This window comes from Amblyraja radiata, chromosome 27 (assembly GCF_010909765.2).
Source record: "Amblyraja radiata isolate CabotCenter1 chromosome 27, sAmbRad1.1.pri, whole genome shotgun sequence".
NCBI lineage: Eukaryota > Metazoa > Chordata > Chondrichthyes > Rajiformes > Rajidae > Amblyraja > Amblyraja radiata.
In genome coordinates, this window is record NC_045982.1 from 14,618,083 (window position 1) to 14,632,814 (window position 14,732).

General features: G+C 40.3%; 1 protein-coding gene across 4 annotated transcripts in view; it reads right to left on the reverse strand.

The window, feature by feature from the left end:
• Nucleotides 1-14,732, reverse strand: part of kiaa0319l (KIAA0319 like) — a 74,609-nt gene that overhangs the window by 20,114 nt on the left and 39,763 nt on the right. For all 4 annotated transcript variants that reach the window (XR_004415956.1, XM_033045195.1, XM_033045197.1 and 1 more), the window contains exons 9-17: nucleotides 13,361-13,493; nucleotides 10,453-10,681; nucleotides 9,229-9,352; nucleotides 8,272-8,404; nucleotides 4,655-4,803; nucleotides 3,862-4,013; nucleotides 3,109-3,247; nucleotides 1,099-1,258; nucleotides 412-554 (exon numbers count right to left, since the gene is read on the reverse strand). Coding sequence is in view for 3 of the 4 variants with exons in the window: in XM_033045195.1 (XP_032901086.1) it covers nucleotides 412-554; nucleotides 1,099-1,258; nucleotides 3,109-3,247; nucleotides 3,862-4,013; nucleotides 4,655-4,803; nucleotides 8,272-8,404; nucleotides 9,229-9,352; nucleotides 10,453-10,681; nucleotides 13,361-13,493 (1,362 nt within the window). In the remaining variant the exon portion in view is untranslated. The remainder of the gene's footprint in view (nucleotides 1-411; nucleotides 555-1,098; nucleotides 1,259-3,108; nucleotides 3,248-3,861; nucleotides 4,014-4,654; nucleotides 4,804-8,271; nucleotides 8,405-9,228; nucleotides 9,353-10,452; nucleotides 10,682-13,360; nucleotides 13,494-14,732) is intronic.

A 14,732-nucleotide genomic window follows, 5' to 3' on the forward strand; every position in this document is an offset into this window, starting at 1 on the left:
TTCTCTGCAAATTTGGAGGTTGAAGGGAGACTTGATAGAATGTATAAAATTATGGGAGGCATCGGTCGGGTAGACAGGTAGAACATTTTTCTAAAGTGTCAAAAACTAGCTAAGGTGGGTGGGGCAAAGGTAAAAGGGGATTTGGGGTGTATTTTTTTATAGGATGCCCTGGAATAATTTGTTTGATGTTATTCCAGGTCACAACAAAAGCAGTATTGTTTATTTTTTGCGTTTAAAACTCTGAGATCAGAAATTAATTTCTACCCAAAGCAGCCTGAATTTTTTTGCGACAAAAACATTAACCGTTCTTATTTCTGATTTTCCTTATAAAACTTTATATTTTACACGAAACCAAATATCTTCATTTGCATATATTTGTATAAAACTATCTGATCATTAATTATTACTCACTGACTGTAGCTACTTGGAGAGCACGAAAAACTAGGAAGTCCGATTTCTGTTTCCGAAATTTATTCTTCAATATGCGAGCAACATCCTGTCCCTTCAATACCTGATGTATTTGTGTATTCCTTACACAGAAAATAATCTGCGTGCTGTGAAAATCATTGAATAGAATTACAGAACATTGTGTGACTGAATTGTTAACTCTACAGTCCATGTTTTACATAAATCTTGCTTATTGCCTTTTTTTGGTAGAGAAATAATTTCACTTGAATGATTTTGAGAAAACAAACTGCCGAGTAGGCCACCATATTTATTAATCTAGTGAAAAACTAAAGAACAATAAATATGCCTGTTATACAAAACAAATACATATATATAAATTATAGACAACAAAAAAGTTTGTGTAAATTGCAACAGAGAAAGTAACTGTGTACAAACAAATTTAAGTTTAAGGAAAGAAAATTAATTATGTGCAACTGAGATTGGGATATAGGCTTAGCAACAAAATGGGGAGGTTTCCTTTCAATTTGAGACCAATATTAATAACCATTCAATGCAAACTTATTTTTTTCAGTAAAAACAATTTTTTTCATTAAGAAATCTATTTTCTTCACTGTAACTCACATGCCACTAAGAGGATAATTAAAAAAATCTTTGCAGCAATTCAAACACTGTACACAAGAAGCTCCTTACCTCTGTTCAGTGTAGGGCTGAATCTTTTGCACAGTGATATCTGAATCAAGGACTCCCAGTAGGACAGCTATTTGCCGGATAAGCATGCCCTTTTGCCTTTCAGTTAACTGGCTGACACTGACATCCAAGATAATTTCTACAAGGTCATTCTTTCTGGGATCTGAAAACAAAAAACATTTTTTTCTTTAAAACAGCAGATGAGTTACATTTTGTTATATTTTCAACTTAAATACCAAGATTAGAGGTTTTAAAATTGAGGTTATTAACTCTAAACTAAAGTTATTTTGTCGTACAGGATATGCCAGATTTTCCATAATCCAAGCAACTTCTTGAATTAAGTGGCATGTTGGATCTTTTAAGGCAGCAATCAAAAATTGTTCATATTTGGAAAGTCAGATATACTTACAGTTTTAACCTGGTGAAGGATGTTAGAGAACGAAAACGATTTTTATGAAATACATAGTGGTGGAATTTAAAATATTTTATTTTATATTACATTAAAGCAATGAATGGTTAGTGCCATAGAAAATAGGTGCAGTAGGCCATTCGACCTTTCGATCCAGCACCGCCAATCAACATGATCACGGCTGATCATTCAAAATCAGTTCCCCGTTCCTGCTTTTTCCCTCATATCCCTCGATTCCTTTAGCCCCAAGAGCTAAATCTAACTCTCTCTTGAAAACATTCAGTGAATTCGCCTCCACCACCTTCTGTGGCAGAGAATTCCACAGATTCACAACTCTCTAGGTGAAAAAGAAAAAATGTCTCCTCATCTCAGTCCTAAATGGCCTACCCCTTATTCTTAAACTGTGACCCCTGGTTCTGGACTCCCCCAACATTAGGAACATTTTTTCTGCATCTAGCCTGTCCAATCCTTTAAGAATTTTATATGTTTCTATAAGAATCCCTCTCATCCTTCTAAATTCCAGTGAATACAAGCACAGTTTATCCATTCTTTCATCATATGTCAGTCCCGCCATCCCGGGAATTAACCTGGTGAACCCACGCTGCACTCCCTCAATGACAATAATGCCCTTCCTCAAATTTGGAGACCAAAATTGTACACAATACTCCAAGTGTGGTATCACCAGGGCCCTGTACAACAGCAGTAATACTTCCTTGCTCCTAAACTGAAATCCTCTTGAAATGAATGCCATTAGCTTTCTTGCCTGCTTTACCTGCATGCTTACTTCCAGTGACTGAAGTACAAGGATACCCAGGTCTTGCTGCATCTTCCTCTTTTTATAATCTGACACAATTCGGATAATAATCTGCCTTCCTGTTCTTGCCACCAAAATGGATAACCTCACATTTATCCACATTATACTGCATCTGCCATGCATTTGCCCACTCACTCAACCTTTCCAAGTCACCCGGCAGCCTCATAGCATCCTCCTCACAGCTCACACTGCCGCCTAGCTGTGTTATCCGCAAACTTGGTAATGTTACATTTAATTCCCTCATCTAAAATTGCTTATATTGTGCATAACTGCAAATAACTGGAGTACCACGATTGAGCTTTTGGGGAACCCCACTAATCACTGCCTGCCATTCTGAAAAGGACCCGTAAATTCCTACTCTTTGCTTCCTGTCTGCCATATGTAGCAGTGGTGGGTAATTTAATTGTAGCATTCAAGCAAGTGCTATAGAAGTATTTCAAAGGAAGGAATTTGCCGGCTATAATCCACAAAGTCCTTCTCCAACAGTGCCTTCCAACATAGATACAACTACATCAGGAATCAGGACAGATGATGCAATGGAAACAATGTCCTTACTCAACAGTATGGTGGGATGACTAACATTAGAAGAATGGCTCACCATCACATTCTCAGGGGCTGAATGGACAGCAAACACTGGTCTTGCCAATGATGCCCATATCCCCCAAAAGTTAAAAAAGTATGGTTGAAAATTTATTTGGGCAGTTATTCCATCTTTAAGTGAATAAATGCAATGTTTATTACAGTAGCCATACTAAATACAGTGGAGTACCAATGACTGTTTTTTCCTTGCCTGGTCTAACTTCCAATGTTGCTCTGTCCACATGATTTTCTCTTTTCGCATCAGTTACTTTCAAACGAAATGTATAAAGACCTTCAACCAAATTGGATAGGAAAAGCACAGGCTGGTGGTCAGAGTTATTCAGCACATCCTAGTAAAGAATAGTGAAAAGCACACAAGAAAATTTATATGGAGAAATGCAACTGAAGGACGAATTCTAGACCAATGGTGATATGAAACATCAACAATCAAACAGAGGTTTTATTAGTGTACAAAGGAACGGCAGATACTGGTTTACACCAAAGATAGACACAAAATGCTGGATTAACTCAGCAGGATAGGCAGCAACTCTGGAGAAAAGTGAATGGGTGACGTTTCGGGCCGAGACCCTTCCTCAGACACCGATTCAGAGTCAGAGCTTGAAGAAGGGTCTTGACCCGAAATGTCACCCATTCCTTCTCTCTAGAGATGCTGCCTGAGTTACTCCATTATTTTGTGGATATCTAGGGCTTTTAATAGTCCACAATGATACAGGAAACATTTTGCAGCATAACATAATGAAGTACTGTCAATCTACTCACATGTTTAGGAGGAAGTCAACAAACTTAAACACTTTCATTTCATTATTCATTCTTAGAACAATTTTACGAAATAATACATTTTCAGATATCCACTGCTAAAGTTTAGCATAATACATTCAACAATGACCACCATATACTGCAATATTTTCTCAGCTTATTTCGCCTGTGAACGTCAAATACTTACTCCAGCTGCTGGGCTGCTCTCATCCCGCATCCACAAGTAGCTGATGATTCCATTATCATCCGATGATTTTGATCCATCAAGCATTGCTGTGTTATTAGGAAGTGTAATCACAACATTCTTTGTTATCTTAGCAACTGGAGCCTTATTGATTTCTGTAAAATGAAAAGCAAAAAAAAAAGAATTGTTATCTCTATCTTAGATCTTCAAAAATATTGCAAAGTGCGATTCAAATATCAGTTAGAATGCTATGCAGCAATAAACAGTCTATGCGGAAAACTATTCCCCCTTGTACCTTATTTAATGATAGCATAATTATTCATTTCAAAACCCCAATAATTGATGGAGGCTTTCTGTAAATAATTTCACCTTACCTTGTGCAAGGTAACCACGGGCTTACATGTGGTTGGCCTTAATATGAATTTATCATGAGCTAAACTTTGAAAGAACTAGCAAAGGTCTTCAGCCACATTAATTTCATATGGAATTAACATCCAGTAATTGTGAATTAAAGACAGAAGTATCAAAACACAGCAAATCGGCCAGGACATTGTCACATGTTCGACACAAATCAGAAACATTATTAACTGAATTGCCAAGTTCTTCACTTTAGTCTACAATAATAATTTCACAACTAAAACTAAGGAACAGAGTAGCCATTAACAAAGGAACCATAGAGTAAAACTAGCAATCGGATAATTTGTAATGATCATTATTAATTTGTGTTGTTACTTTCCTTAATCACTTGGATATAAACCTAATGTTGTCATCTCCAGATCTGAAAAAAAATACATACCTTCCCTCACAATAACGCGAACAGAATCATGACTCTCCAGATTTCTTTCATCTTTCACCGTCAGTGTAATCACATAAGTCCCAACCTGGAGACCTGTTACTATGGCAATGGCACTTTCTGCATTCTCAATTTTCACACCATCTGGGCCACTGAAATATCAAAGCATCAAACTTTACTTAAGGTTTGGGTTAACAGGAGGGCACATGTTATTCTATCATCAGAGGAATGCTGGCTGAAAACGCAAGTTTCAAAACATTTACTTCAACCCTAGATTTGAAGGTCTGCATTTGATAATATGAGTTGGACTTTTGATTCATCTCATCAGTGTTGGAATAGGACACGCTACATGAACAGTGTTTAACTTCTAATGAATAACTAAGTATATATTTTCATTTCAGTTGAAATGTTGCTGTCAGATTAATTACATGCTGACAGGTGACTGACCTACTTTTCCAAGTATGGGTAACAAAATACCTGAAGAATTCTTGGCAAGCAACTTATTCCAAAGAAAAGCTGTAAAATCATAGAATTACTTTCAGCTCATTGACCTCCCCATCCCTCCCCAACAAATTAAAGAGCTATCCAACCTTAATTTACCTTATAGCACCATGTTCATAGTACTACAAATTATGATTCTTAAAGCAAATATCTGAGAACTGTTTAAATGTGTTTAGGTTTTTGCCTCTCATTACCTTTCTGGCAGCAATCCCAACTTCCTCCTGGCTTCTCGATGCAAATCATTTTCCATAATCTCCCTCAAATCCTTCTACCAATGACTTTAAATTAATCAACCCACCAAGATAAATAGCCATTTCGTCAAAGTTGGTTTTAAAACCTCTCAGCCTCTTCTTATATTTAAACAAAAACAATTTTTTCTCTTCTAATCATTCCTCACAATCATAGTTCCTGATAACAAAGGACTTGTGGGTATACACCAATATTCTTTCGTTCTTCCACACCACTCAATATCATACGATTCATTCTACATTCCCTTTTCTAACAGCACCACCCTGAAAGTTTTACCTTGCACTACTTCTACATTCCATTTGGCATTTTCTTCCAGTTGATCAGACAATTTATACCATCCTCCATTCTAAAGTCTTCCTTCTCACTGTTAACTACATGGCCAGTTTTGTAGCATCTGCAACTTCTTATCATGCTCCTTTTTATTGCCCAAAACCTCAATATTGCAACAACAAAAAAATCAAGGTTTAAAAATGTGGAGTGTTGTGGAAAAACATTGGTATTCTTGACCAGAAGGCCGTTACCATCGTCTGAAGAACGGTCTCAACACAAAACATCACCCATTCCTTTTCTCCAGAGATGCTGCCTGTCTGGCCGAGTTACTAAAGCTTTTCATGTCTATCCTTGGTGTAAACCAGCATCTGCAGTATCTTCCTACACCATAATCCTTTGCTTCCCACCCCGAGTCAATCTTGTATCCAATTTGCCATTCTCCCATGAATCTATTGGGCTTTTATTTTGTCCAATGCATCAAAAGCCTCATTCTCGTTGATTCTTAACACCACCTCAAAAAAATTTTGTTTCTCTCAATGTAATCAATAATAGCTCATGTTAATCACTAAAAACACATTTGTTGCAAAGCTTAAAGGGCCTGTCCCACTATGGCGACCTTATTTGCGAGTTTAGGAGAGTTTGCACATGCCACAAGCTCGCAGCATGGTCCACACGTGGTCATAGGTGGTCACTGGTAAGTCTCCTTCATGGTCGAGAGGAGTTCCCGCATAGTTTGGTCGCGGAAAAATTTTCTGTGAGTAAAAATTGGTCGGTATGGAGAAAATCGATAATTTTGAACTCGTGGTGCAGTGGTAGTGGGGTTGGCATGTCGTTGTAGGTAGTCGAGATAGCCGTAGATAATCTCCTTTGCTGACCGGGCATTTAATTGGCTCATTGGGGGGAAAAAACGTAAGCACGAGTTTTCAGAACCAAGGAAAACCGACCGGTAATGTTAAATGTCCGTTAAATTTCACAGCTGTGTATCTCTGGCTTATTAAAAGTTGTCTGGCTTCTTAAAAGTGTCTCCACTCCTTCTCCCCCCCCCCCCCCCCCCCCCCCCCGGCTCTTCTAAAGGACTTACCGTACACTGTGCCAGCCGTCTTTAACCTTCCTGTTCACCTTGGTTTTGCAGTATGAATTTGAGACAGCGCTCCCCCACTTCCCCTGGCCCCCGTCTTTGGTGTGTGTGTGTGTGTGTGTGTGTGTGTGTGTGTGTGTGTGTGTGTGTGTGTGTGTGTGTGTGTGTGTGTGTGTGTGTGTGTGTGTGTGTGTGTGTGTGTGTGCATGTGCGTGTGCCTGTGCGTGTGTAGCGTTGCTGGTCGATCCAGCTTGCGGTTTTTCAGGCTAGTGCCCCCGAGCTTCAACGTCGCAGACAGTTTGCTGAAAAGTCGCGTAAGTGGGACAGCCCCTTAAGTGCTAACATAAAAACAAATTAAGCATCATTGAGTTCTGAAGCCTTTCAGAGAGCTGCAGATGCTGGTGTACAAGTAGCATCTCTGGAGATCATGGATAGATGAATTTTCAAGTCAGGACCCTTTGTCAGATTGGAGGAACTTTTCAATCGCTTAATATTTTGAACAACATTGCTTGAGTTTTCATAAATAGTGGTAATTAAATATAGCTTTCAACGGTTGAAGCTGGAAATTGCACCACAAGGTCAGGCACATTTCCAACTGGATTCGGATGGGACAATACAAATAGTACCACTGGGATTAAGCCTTATGGAAAGATGGCTGGTTGTTGCAGCCATCTTGGTGCTCTATCTGGGAAAGTTCCTTGTCTTCCACTGGAAACCTGCTCAGATATGCCACCAACAGGCTTAAGGGAATCAATGCCCTAGTTCTCTTATGGGAGAGTAAAATGCCCAAAATGCTTGTAGCCATGGGATCAATAACATTGAGAAGTCTGTTTTGATACACCAAGACAAGGAAAAATGCCACATTTAGCTTATCTGCTAGATAAGAGACATTGACTTTCTCACTGCTGTAACAATGTGTACTCTAATTTCTAAGCCCATGTTGGGAAGATGCTATTGATATGTCAATACAAACATAGGCCTCTTATTATAAGCATTTAGGATGGTGTCTGCATCATTGTCAGTAGACAAGTATAAAGCTCACATGGTTGTTTATTCTGCAGATATGGCAAATCAGATTTCCAAACTTGGGATGAATAATGCAGAGTATTTTTTTTATTACATCTTATGCTTTGCTCTTAACAGGCATTTCTAAACATCAGATTGGTTTATGACATGTCATCGCAGGGAAACAACAAATGGAAGTGGAACATTCCTTGACTAGACAGTTTGGTATCATTTACCAAAGTGCTTTTTCCCCAGTTCTGTGATGTACAGTATGTGTGCCAAAGGAAAATGTCCTGGATGTCAGTACTGTAGCTCAATTATTAAATATCAGATTCTTATCTAGAAAATGAAAATGACACTTTTTGGGAAGGTTAGCAACAAAGATACCTTTGGGCACCCAAACTTGATTTTTTATACTACAGATAACAATTGTTTTTGTTTGATTATAGTTATTTTGAATGAATAGGGCACGGGATAAACCATTGGTTTATAAAAGTGTTTTGATGATTGTTTTTACCTCACTTTTTCCCAAAGGTAGGATATAATCTTCTGGTCATCTGTGCTTTTGCTGCCATCCAAAGTTGTGCTGTCCACAGGGAGTGTCAACTCTTTATCAGGTCCTGAGTCTGCCACTGGGGCTTTGTTATTTTCTGCAAAAAATGAGCAAGATGGAAAAGATAAACTAGTTCAAGTTCAAGTTCAAGTGAGTTTATTGTCATGTTGTCAGTTTTATACTTCAGACCTGCTGTAGTATTGAAAATCCTGTGCTTTGAGTGAAATGTTAAAACAAGGTGAAGAACGTAAACAACCAAAAATGGTTAGCAGGTCATTTGACTCTCAACTTTCTGAAAGCTTACTGATCACAAATCGATCAAGGAGTGTTCCCTGAAAGTGTTGCCACATGTAGATAGGGTGGTGAAGGCAGCTTTTGGCATGAAGGAATGAATACTTAATTGTCACATGTGCTGGCCTACATAAGTCAGGGAATTGAGTACAGAAGTTGGAACATTATGTTACAGTTGCATAAGATGTTAGTCAGGTATTCAAATCGTGTTCAGTTTTAATCATCCTGCTGTAGGAAAGGTGTCATTAAGCTGGAAAGAGAACAGAGATGATTTACAAGGATGTTGTCACAACTTGAGAGCCTGAGCTGTAAGGAGCGGTTGGTCAGGCTTGACTTTATTCCCTGGTGTGCAGGAAGCTGAGGAATAATCTTATAGAGGTTTCTAAAATCATGAGGAGAATAGATAGGGTGAATGCACTAGGATATTGCAAGGATGTGAAAGTCCGCATTATCAATGCAAATTAATCCTTCTGTAGCATATGGTTGTATAAAAGTGCTACAAAAAATACCCATATTACTTATGGGAAGTAACATTGATTGCATTCATAAAGTGTGATAAATGAAATTTAAGTTGGAGAACAATAATAGGCAGCATGTGTTTGTGCAGCAGACCCCTTTCTAAGCATGTACCTGGTTGTACTATAACCATCACCTCCGCGGTAGCCTGGTGGCCTAATGAATCGGTAACTGTTAGTTGAAAGATGTAGTCCCCTTCCTGCATTGCTGATAGTTGGAGTGATGATGTCCGTACACCCTGAACAGAAAGAACATGTATTTTGTTAAATATCCACCCTTGGCAACTTGAAAATGGACAGTTGTGGCCCATTGACAGCAATACCAACTTAAAACTTCTTTTCTGTCACCTCGCTGACTTAAGGCAAGCCTCATGAAATTGATTTAACTTCATTTTGAACTGAAGTCGATTACATTCTCTGAACACATTGCTGCAATTGAATGAGATTAAACTGTCTAGGGAATTTAAAGTATCTATCAGACACATGTGGAATGTGTGCACTTTATGGGCCTGTCCCACTTAGGCGATTTTTCAGCAGACTACCGGTGACTGTCAAGTTGCCGGCAGTCGCCTGAAAAACCGGCAACTGGAACAGCGACTGTCAGAGTGAAACACACAAACGCATTGCTCCTTCAACAGCCCGTTATGCATGCGGGGGACAGGGCAAGCAGGGGACAGAGCAAGCGGGGGACAGGGCAAGCGGGGGACAGCCAAGGTGAAACAGACACAAACCGCGATGGCGCTGTAAAAAGATAGCTAAATCACAGTGTATGGTAAGTCCTTTAAAAGAGGGGGGACAGAGGAGGTAGAAGGAGTGGAGAAGACTTTTAAGAAGCCAAAGATACACGGCTGTGAAGCTCGGCGGACATTTAACATTACCGGTCGGTTATCCTTGGTTCAGAGAACTACTGCTTACCTTTTTTCCCCCCAATGAGCCAATGAAATTCACCGGTCAGCACCAGCTACAACCCACGAGAACCTCCGACCTCCTGTCAACCCATTAGGACCTCCTGGCGACCCACCTATGGCTCGTGAATTCTCTCTACTCTCCATGGCGGCTTCATTCTAGTCGCCACTAATTTTTCAACATGTTGAAAAATTCATGTCGACCATAATGAGGCTGCGACAAGTTCCCAGAATACAGTAACTCCTCACGACCATGAAGGGAACTCCCGGGCAACCACCCGCAAACATGTGGCGACTGCATAGTCTCCTGCAGTTGCCTAAAAAGTCACCTAAGTGGGACAAGCCCATTACGGCCTTTTCCTCTTCAAGTGTGGATTTACAATGGACATCTTCATTTTATACCGTAAAACAGAATATTGTTGAAATTTTCCTACCTGCATTTCAACTACCTTGCTCTTGCTTTTTGGACTTAGGGACCACTCATAGCCAATAATTCCATGGTCATCTGTGCTTTGATTGCCATAAAGCATGATGGAATTCTTGGGTAGCGTAAGGACTTGATTTGCTCCAGCGTTAGCTATAGGCGGATAATCCACTGCTTTATGCACCATTACATATGCTGTTGCTGAGTTGGTGGCTTCATCAGAATCCACAACTGTTAAGCTGAAAAAAATAAGAAAATAAATTACACCAATCTTCCAAACACACTGGACTGCACTACTGGACTACATTAGCAATATCCACTGATGACTAACATGGCAATATTAGCCCAACAAGTGCTCCAAATATTGTTCAAGGGAACAGAAAATTCCTTATAAATAAAAGCCTTATAAATGTTAAAATAAAATTGTTCAGAGGATGTGACTGCAGTGTTTAGAGAGCAGAGGAGATTCACCAAGGTGTCACCTGGGTTCGTTTTTTTCAGTTACCAGAGACTGCTTCGGCTTGAGAACGTAGTGGAGAAGTGTGAGAGGCATATGGTTTAAGTTCATAAGTGATAGGAGCAGAATTAGGCCATTCAGACCATCAAGTCTTCTCCGACATTCAATTATGGCTGATCCATTTCCCCTCTCAAACCCATTCTCCTGCTTTCTCCCCGTAACCCCTGATACCCGTACTAATCAAGAATCTATCCAGCTCTGCCTTAAAAATACCCATTGACGGCCTCCACAGCCTTCTGTGGCAATGTATTCCACTAATTCACCACCCTCTGACTAAAGACATTCCTCCTTATCTCGTTCCTAAAGGAACGTCCCTTTATTCTGAAGCTATGACCTAGACTCTCCCATAAGTGGAAACATCCTCTCCACATTCAGTTAAATTTAATTGAACAAAAATAGTAAAATGATTGTAAAATAATTGAAAACTACTTTATCTTCCCCTTTGCTTCCAAATGCAAAGCTCTGCATTTACTAAAGAAATCGGTGAACCAGAATCTAAGTCAGTGTAACATTGAAGTGGCAATTCTCTGGCAAGATGCCACCCCATGTCAGCAAGATTAGGTCCCATCAACAGTAAAAGACACTGACTCCTAAATCTATCTGCAAGTGCAGGACTAACCACCGGTGGATCTCTTTGTATCCACAGGAATCATCCAATGAGATTTGTCCTTGAAATATAATTGACTGAACAATAGACAATAGGTGCAGGAGCAAGCCATTTGGCCCTTCGAGCCAGCACTGCCATTCAATGTGATCATGGCTGATCATCCCCAATCAGTACCCGTTCCTCCCTTCTCCCCATATCCTCTGACTCCGCTATCTGTAAGAGCCCTATCTAGCTCTCTCTTGAACGCATCCAGAGAACCTGCCTCCACCGCCCTGTGAGGCAGAGAATTCCACAGACAGGAAAACAAGATAACAAATTGAAGTTTCATGCAGACATAAATAATTGCAGATGCTGGTTTACAAAATAGGACAACAGTGCTAGAGTAACTCAGTGGGTCAGGCAGTATCTCTGGACAACATGGATAGGTGAAGTTTCAGGTCAAGGCCATTCAAGACTGATGAGTCTCATCAAGGTGAAGAAGTGCCCCGACCCAAAATGTCACTTATCCATGTTCTCCAGAGCCAATGCCTGACCCACTAAGTTACACTGGCACTTTGTGTCTTAAGTTGAACTTTCTATGTGTCATGTGCACTAAATGCAAATCACTAGGGGGCAGTCTAATGTTCTAGTTAAGATTTTTTGCAGTAATAAAAATAAATTAAGTCTGAATTTGTATTTAATTTAATGTTACCATTACAATTTACCACATTCCTCCTCCAACAGTAGATACTTCTATTTCTGTTTGATCCATATTAACAAAAGTCATATCTTGGTCTATTAATGAATTTGCCTCAATGTTTTGTGGAAATAATGATCCATTGCTTTGTTCCAATTATTGAATTCATTAAGAGTACCCAGTGAATGCTCAAGCTTGGAATATCTTCATAAGAGTGAAGATATTCTATTCTATTTGCATCTTGGATTTCCCAACGAGGACAAGATTAACAAGCAAGATAGGATTTTAGATAATTCGGTGTTACACTAATCATTGGCATCCTTCGATGAGAAAAACCTGCGACTGAAATATATTTTCTTGGATAAGTAAGTTGGGAATACAGTTTCAGTTAACTGTACAGTTACAGAATCAAGCAATTCTGCAAAGGGAGGAAAACTAGCTACAGTGTAAACCAAGGGGACATGACTTGAGAATTAAGGGACTGAAGTTTAGGGGTAACATGAGGGGGAACTTCTTTACTCAGAGAGTGGTAGCTGTGTGGAATGAGCTTCCAGTGAAGGTGGTGGAGGCAGGTTCGTTTTTATCATTTAAAAATAAATTGGATAGTTATATGGATGGGAAAGGAATGGAGGGTTATGGTCTGAGCGCAGGTATATGGGACTAGGGGAGATTATGTGTTCGGCACGGACTAGAAGGGTCGAGATGGCCTGTTTCCGTGCTGTAATTGTTATATGGTTATATGGTTATATGGTTATTTGCAGCGTTAACTGTTAAACTAGAACCTGAAGTTAAATGAAAGGGAGCATCATACTAACTTCAAAAGTGCAGAAAGGAGAGATTTATATTTAATACTTTTCTGCAATATATTCAAAGGGAAAGAAAATTGAAGTTATTTCCCAGGAACATATCCCGCCAATGTACTATGCACAGTACGTTTTCACACTGATTTGGAGCATCCAAAAATTCAATAACAGAATAGCAACTCCTGCTTTTTGGATGCTGGCATCCATTTCTGGGGATGTTAATGCAACCCACAGACTACAGTTGGGAAAACAAATTGATTTAAATCATTTTTAACATGAAGTCTTATGCATACTTAAACTTTTGCACTTTGGTACCTGAATGTATAATTTCCTGGGACCAAGTTAGTCAGCTTCAGTATCTGTGTATCTGCTGACACCTTCTCCTCTCGCAATGGACCCTTCACCTCCTCCCATTGGTAGCTTATGATTTTATCGTCATCTGTGCTCTCTGCAAATAGAAAAACATGAATTTCCAATTCAGTTGATGAATGTATTATGACAAGACTAATTAATTTTACTTCGGAGTCACGTGAGTGACTACGTGAAGAAGGGCCGTCCGTCTGCGTGCGCGTCATTACGTCTGAACGCAACGCGCGATGGACTGGCAGAGGCACTGCGTCCTCCCAGGCTGTTAGGATGGGCAGGTAAGGAAAGTTGAATCACTTATCTGCGTTCTTTCGGGCTTGAAACTTTTGTAGTTTCAGGGCCCAGATGTCGAGGGTACGGTCCGCGGGGAAGTCGGCTGCCGAAGACCGCAGCATTTCCCAGTAGCGGGCAACGGTGTTTCCCGACATTTAGCGCCGGCAGCTGAACCGGCAGGAGACTTGTTGCAGGAGGAGAGCTCCGTTGGTGGTCCTGCAGTACGGGAAAATCCACCCGCAAATCAAACAACACGTTGACTCAGAAGAGTCCGGGGAGGGAAAGGGATACCCTCCCTCAACGGAGAGCGTCTGAGGACGACTCTCCCACATAGGAGCAACTTTTTGGAGAAGTTGCTCCAACAATGACCTGCTCTAAGGAGAGAGCTGTGTCAGCCCGGTGCCTACAGCAGCAGGCAGTACCGGGAGCCTCGCATAATGGGGCAACCCAATGTTTTCCCCATTGGAGGGGGAAGTACATATGGAAGAAACCACTCTGAATCAGAGTACAAAAGCAGGGGGGGGGGGAACCTTCCCAGGGACAAGCAGAAGAAAGGAAGTAAGTAAGTAACTTTTACTTATATAGCACTGTTTAAGTTAACTTGCACCAAAGAGCTTAACATAAAATAAATAATAAGCACAAAAGAAAAGAAATACTTCTGCAATCATCCAGGTTCCACTGGGTGCTTCCCTGGATAGAGATCTAGAAAATGTCTCCTGCTCTGAGGAGAGGAGCATTCACGGCCAGTTTCAGTCTGACCCAAAGCAAGAATCTCATTTAGGCCCGCTGGAGGGGCCATGTCAGCGCAGGTATCCACAGGGGCTTGCGGCAGCACCTGTTTTCAAGGCTACCTACAAATCTCACTCTCAATGGAGGGGAGTGTGAGTGATCAGTAGGCAACTGATCTCGAATTACAATACTATACAATACCATTTATTTGTCATTTGAACCTCACATAACGTTCAAACGAAATTTGGTTTCGAGATCAGTAGGTAACTGATCTCGAATTAAAGTATGAACATACTGAAGCACAAATGCCGGCAAGGGA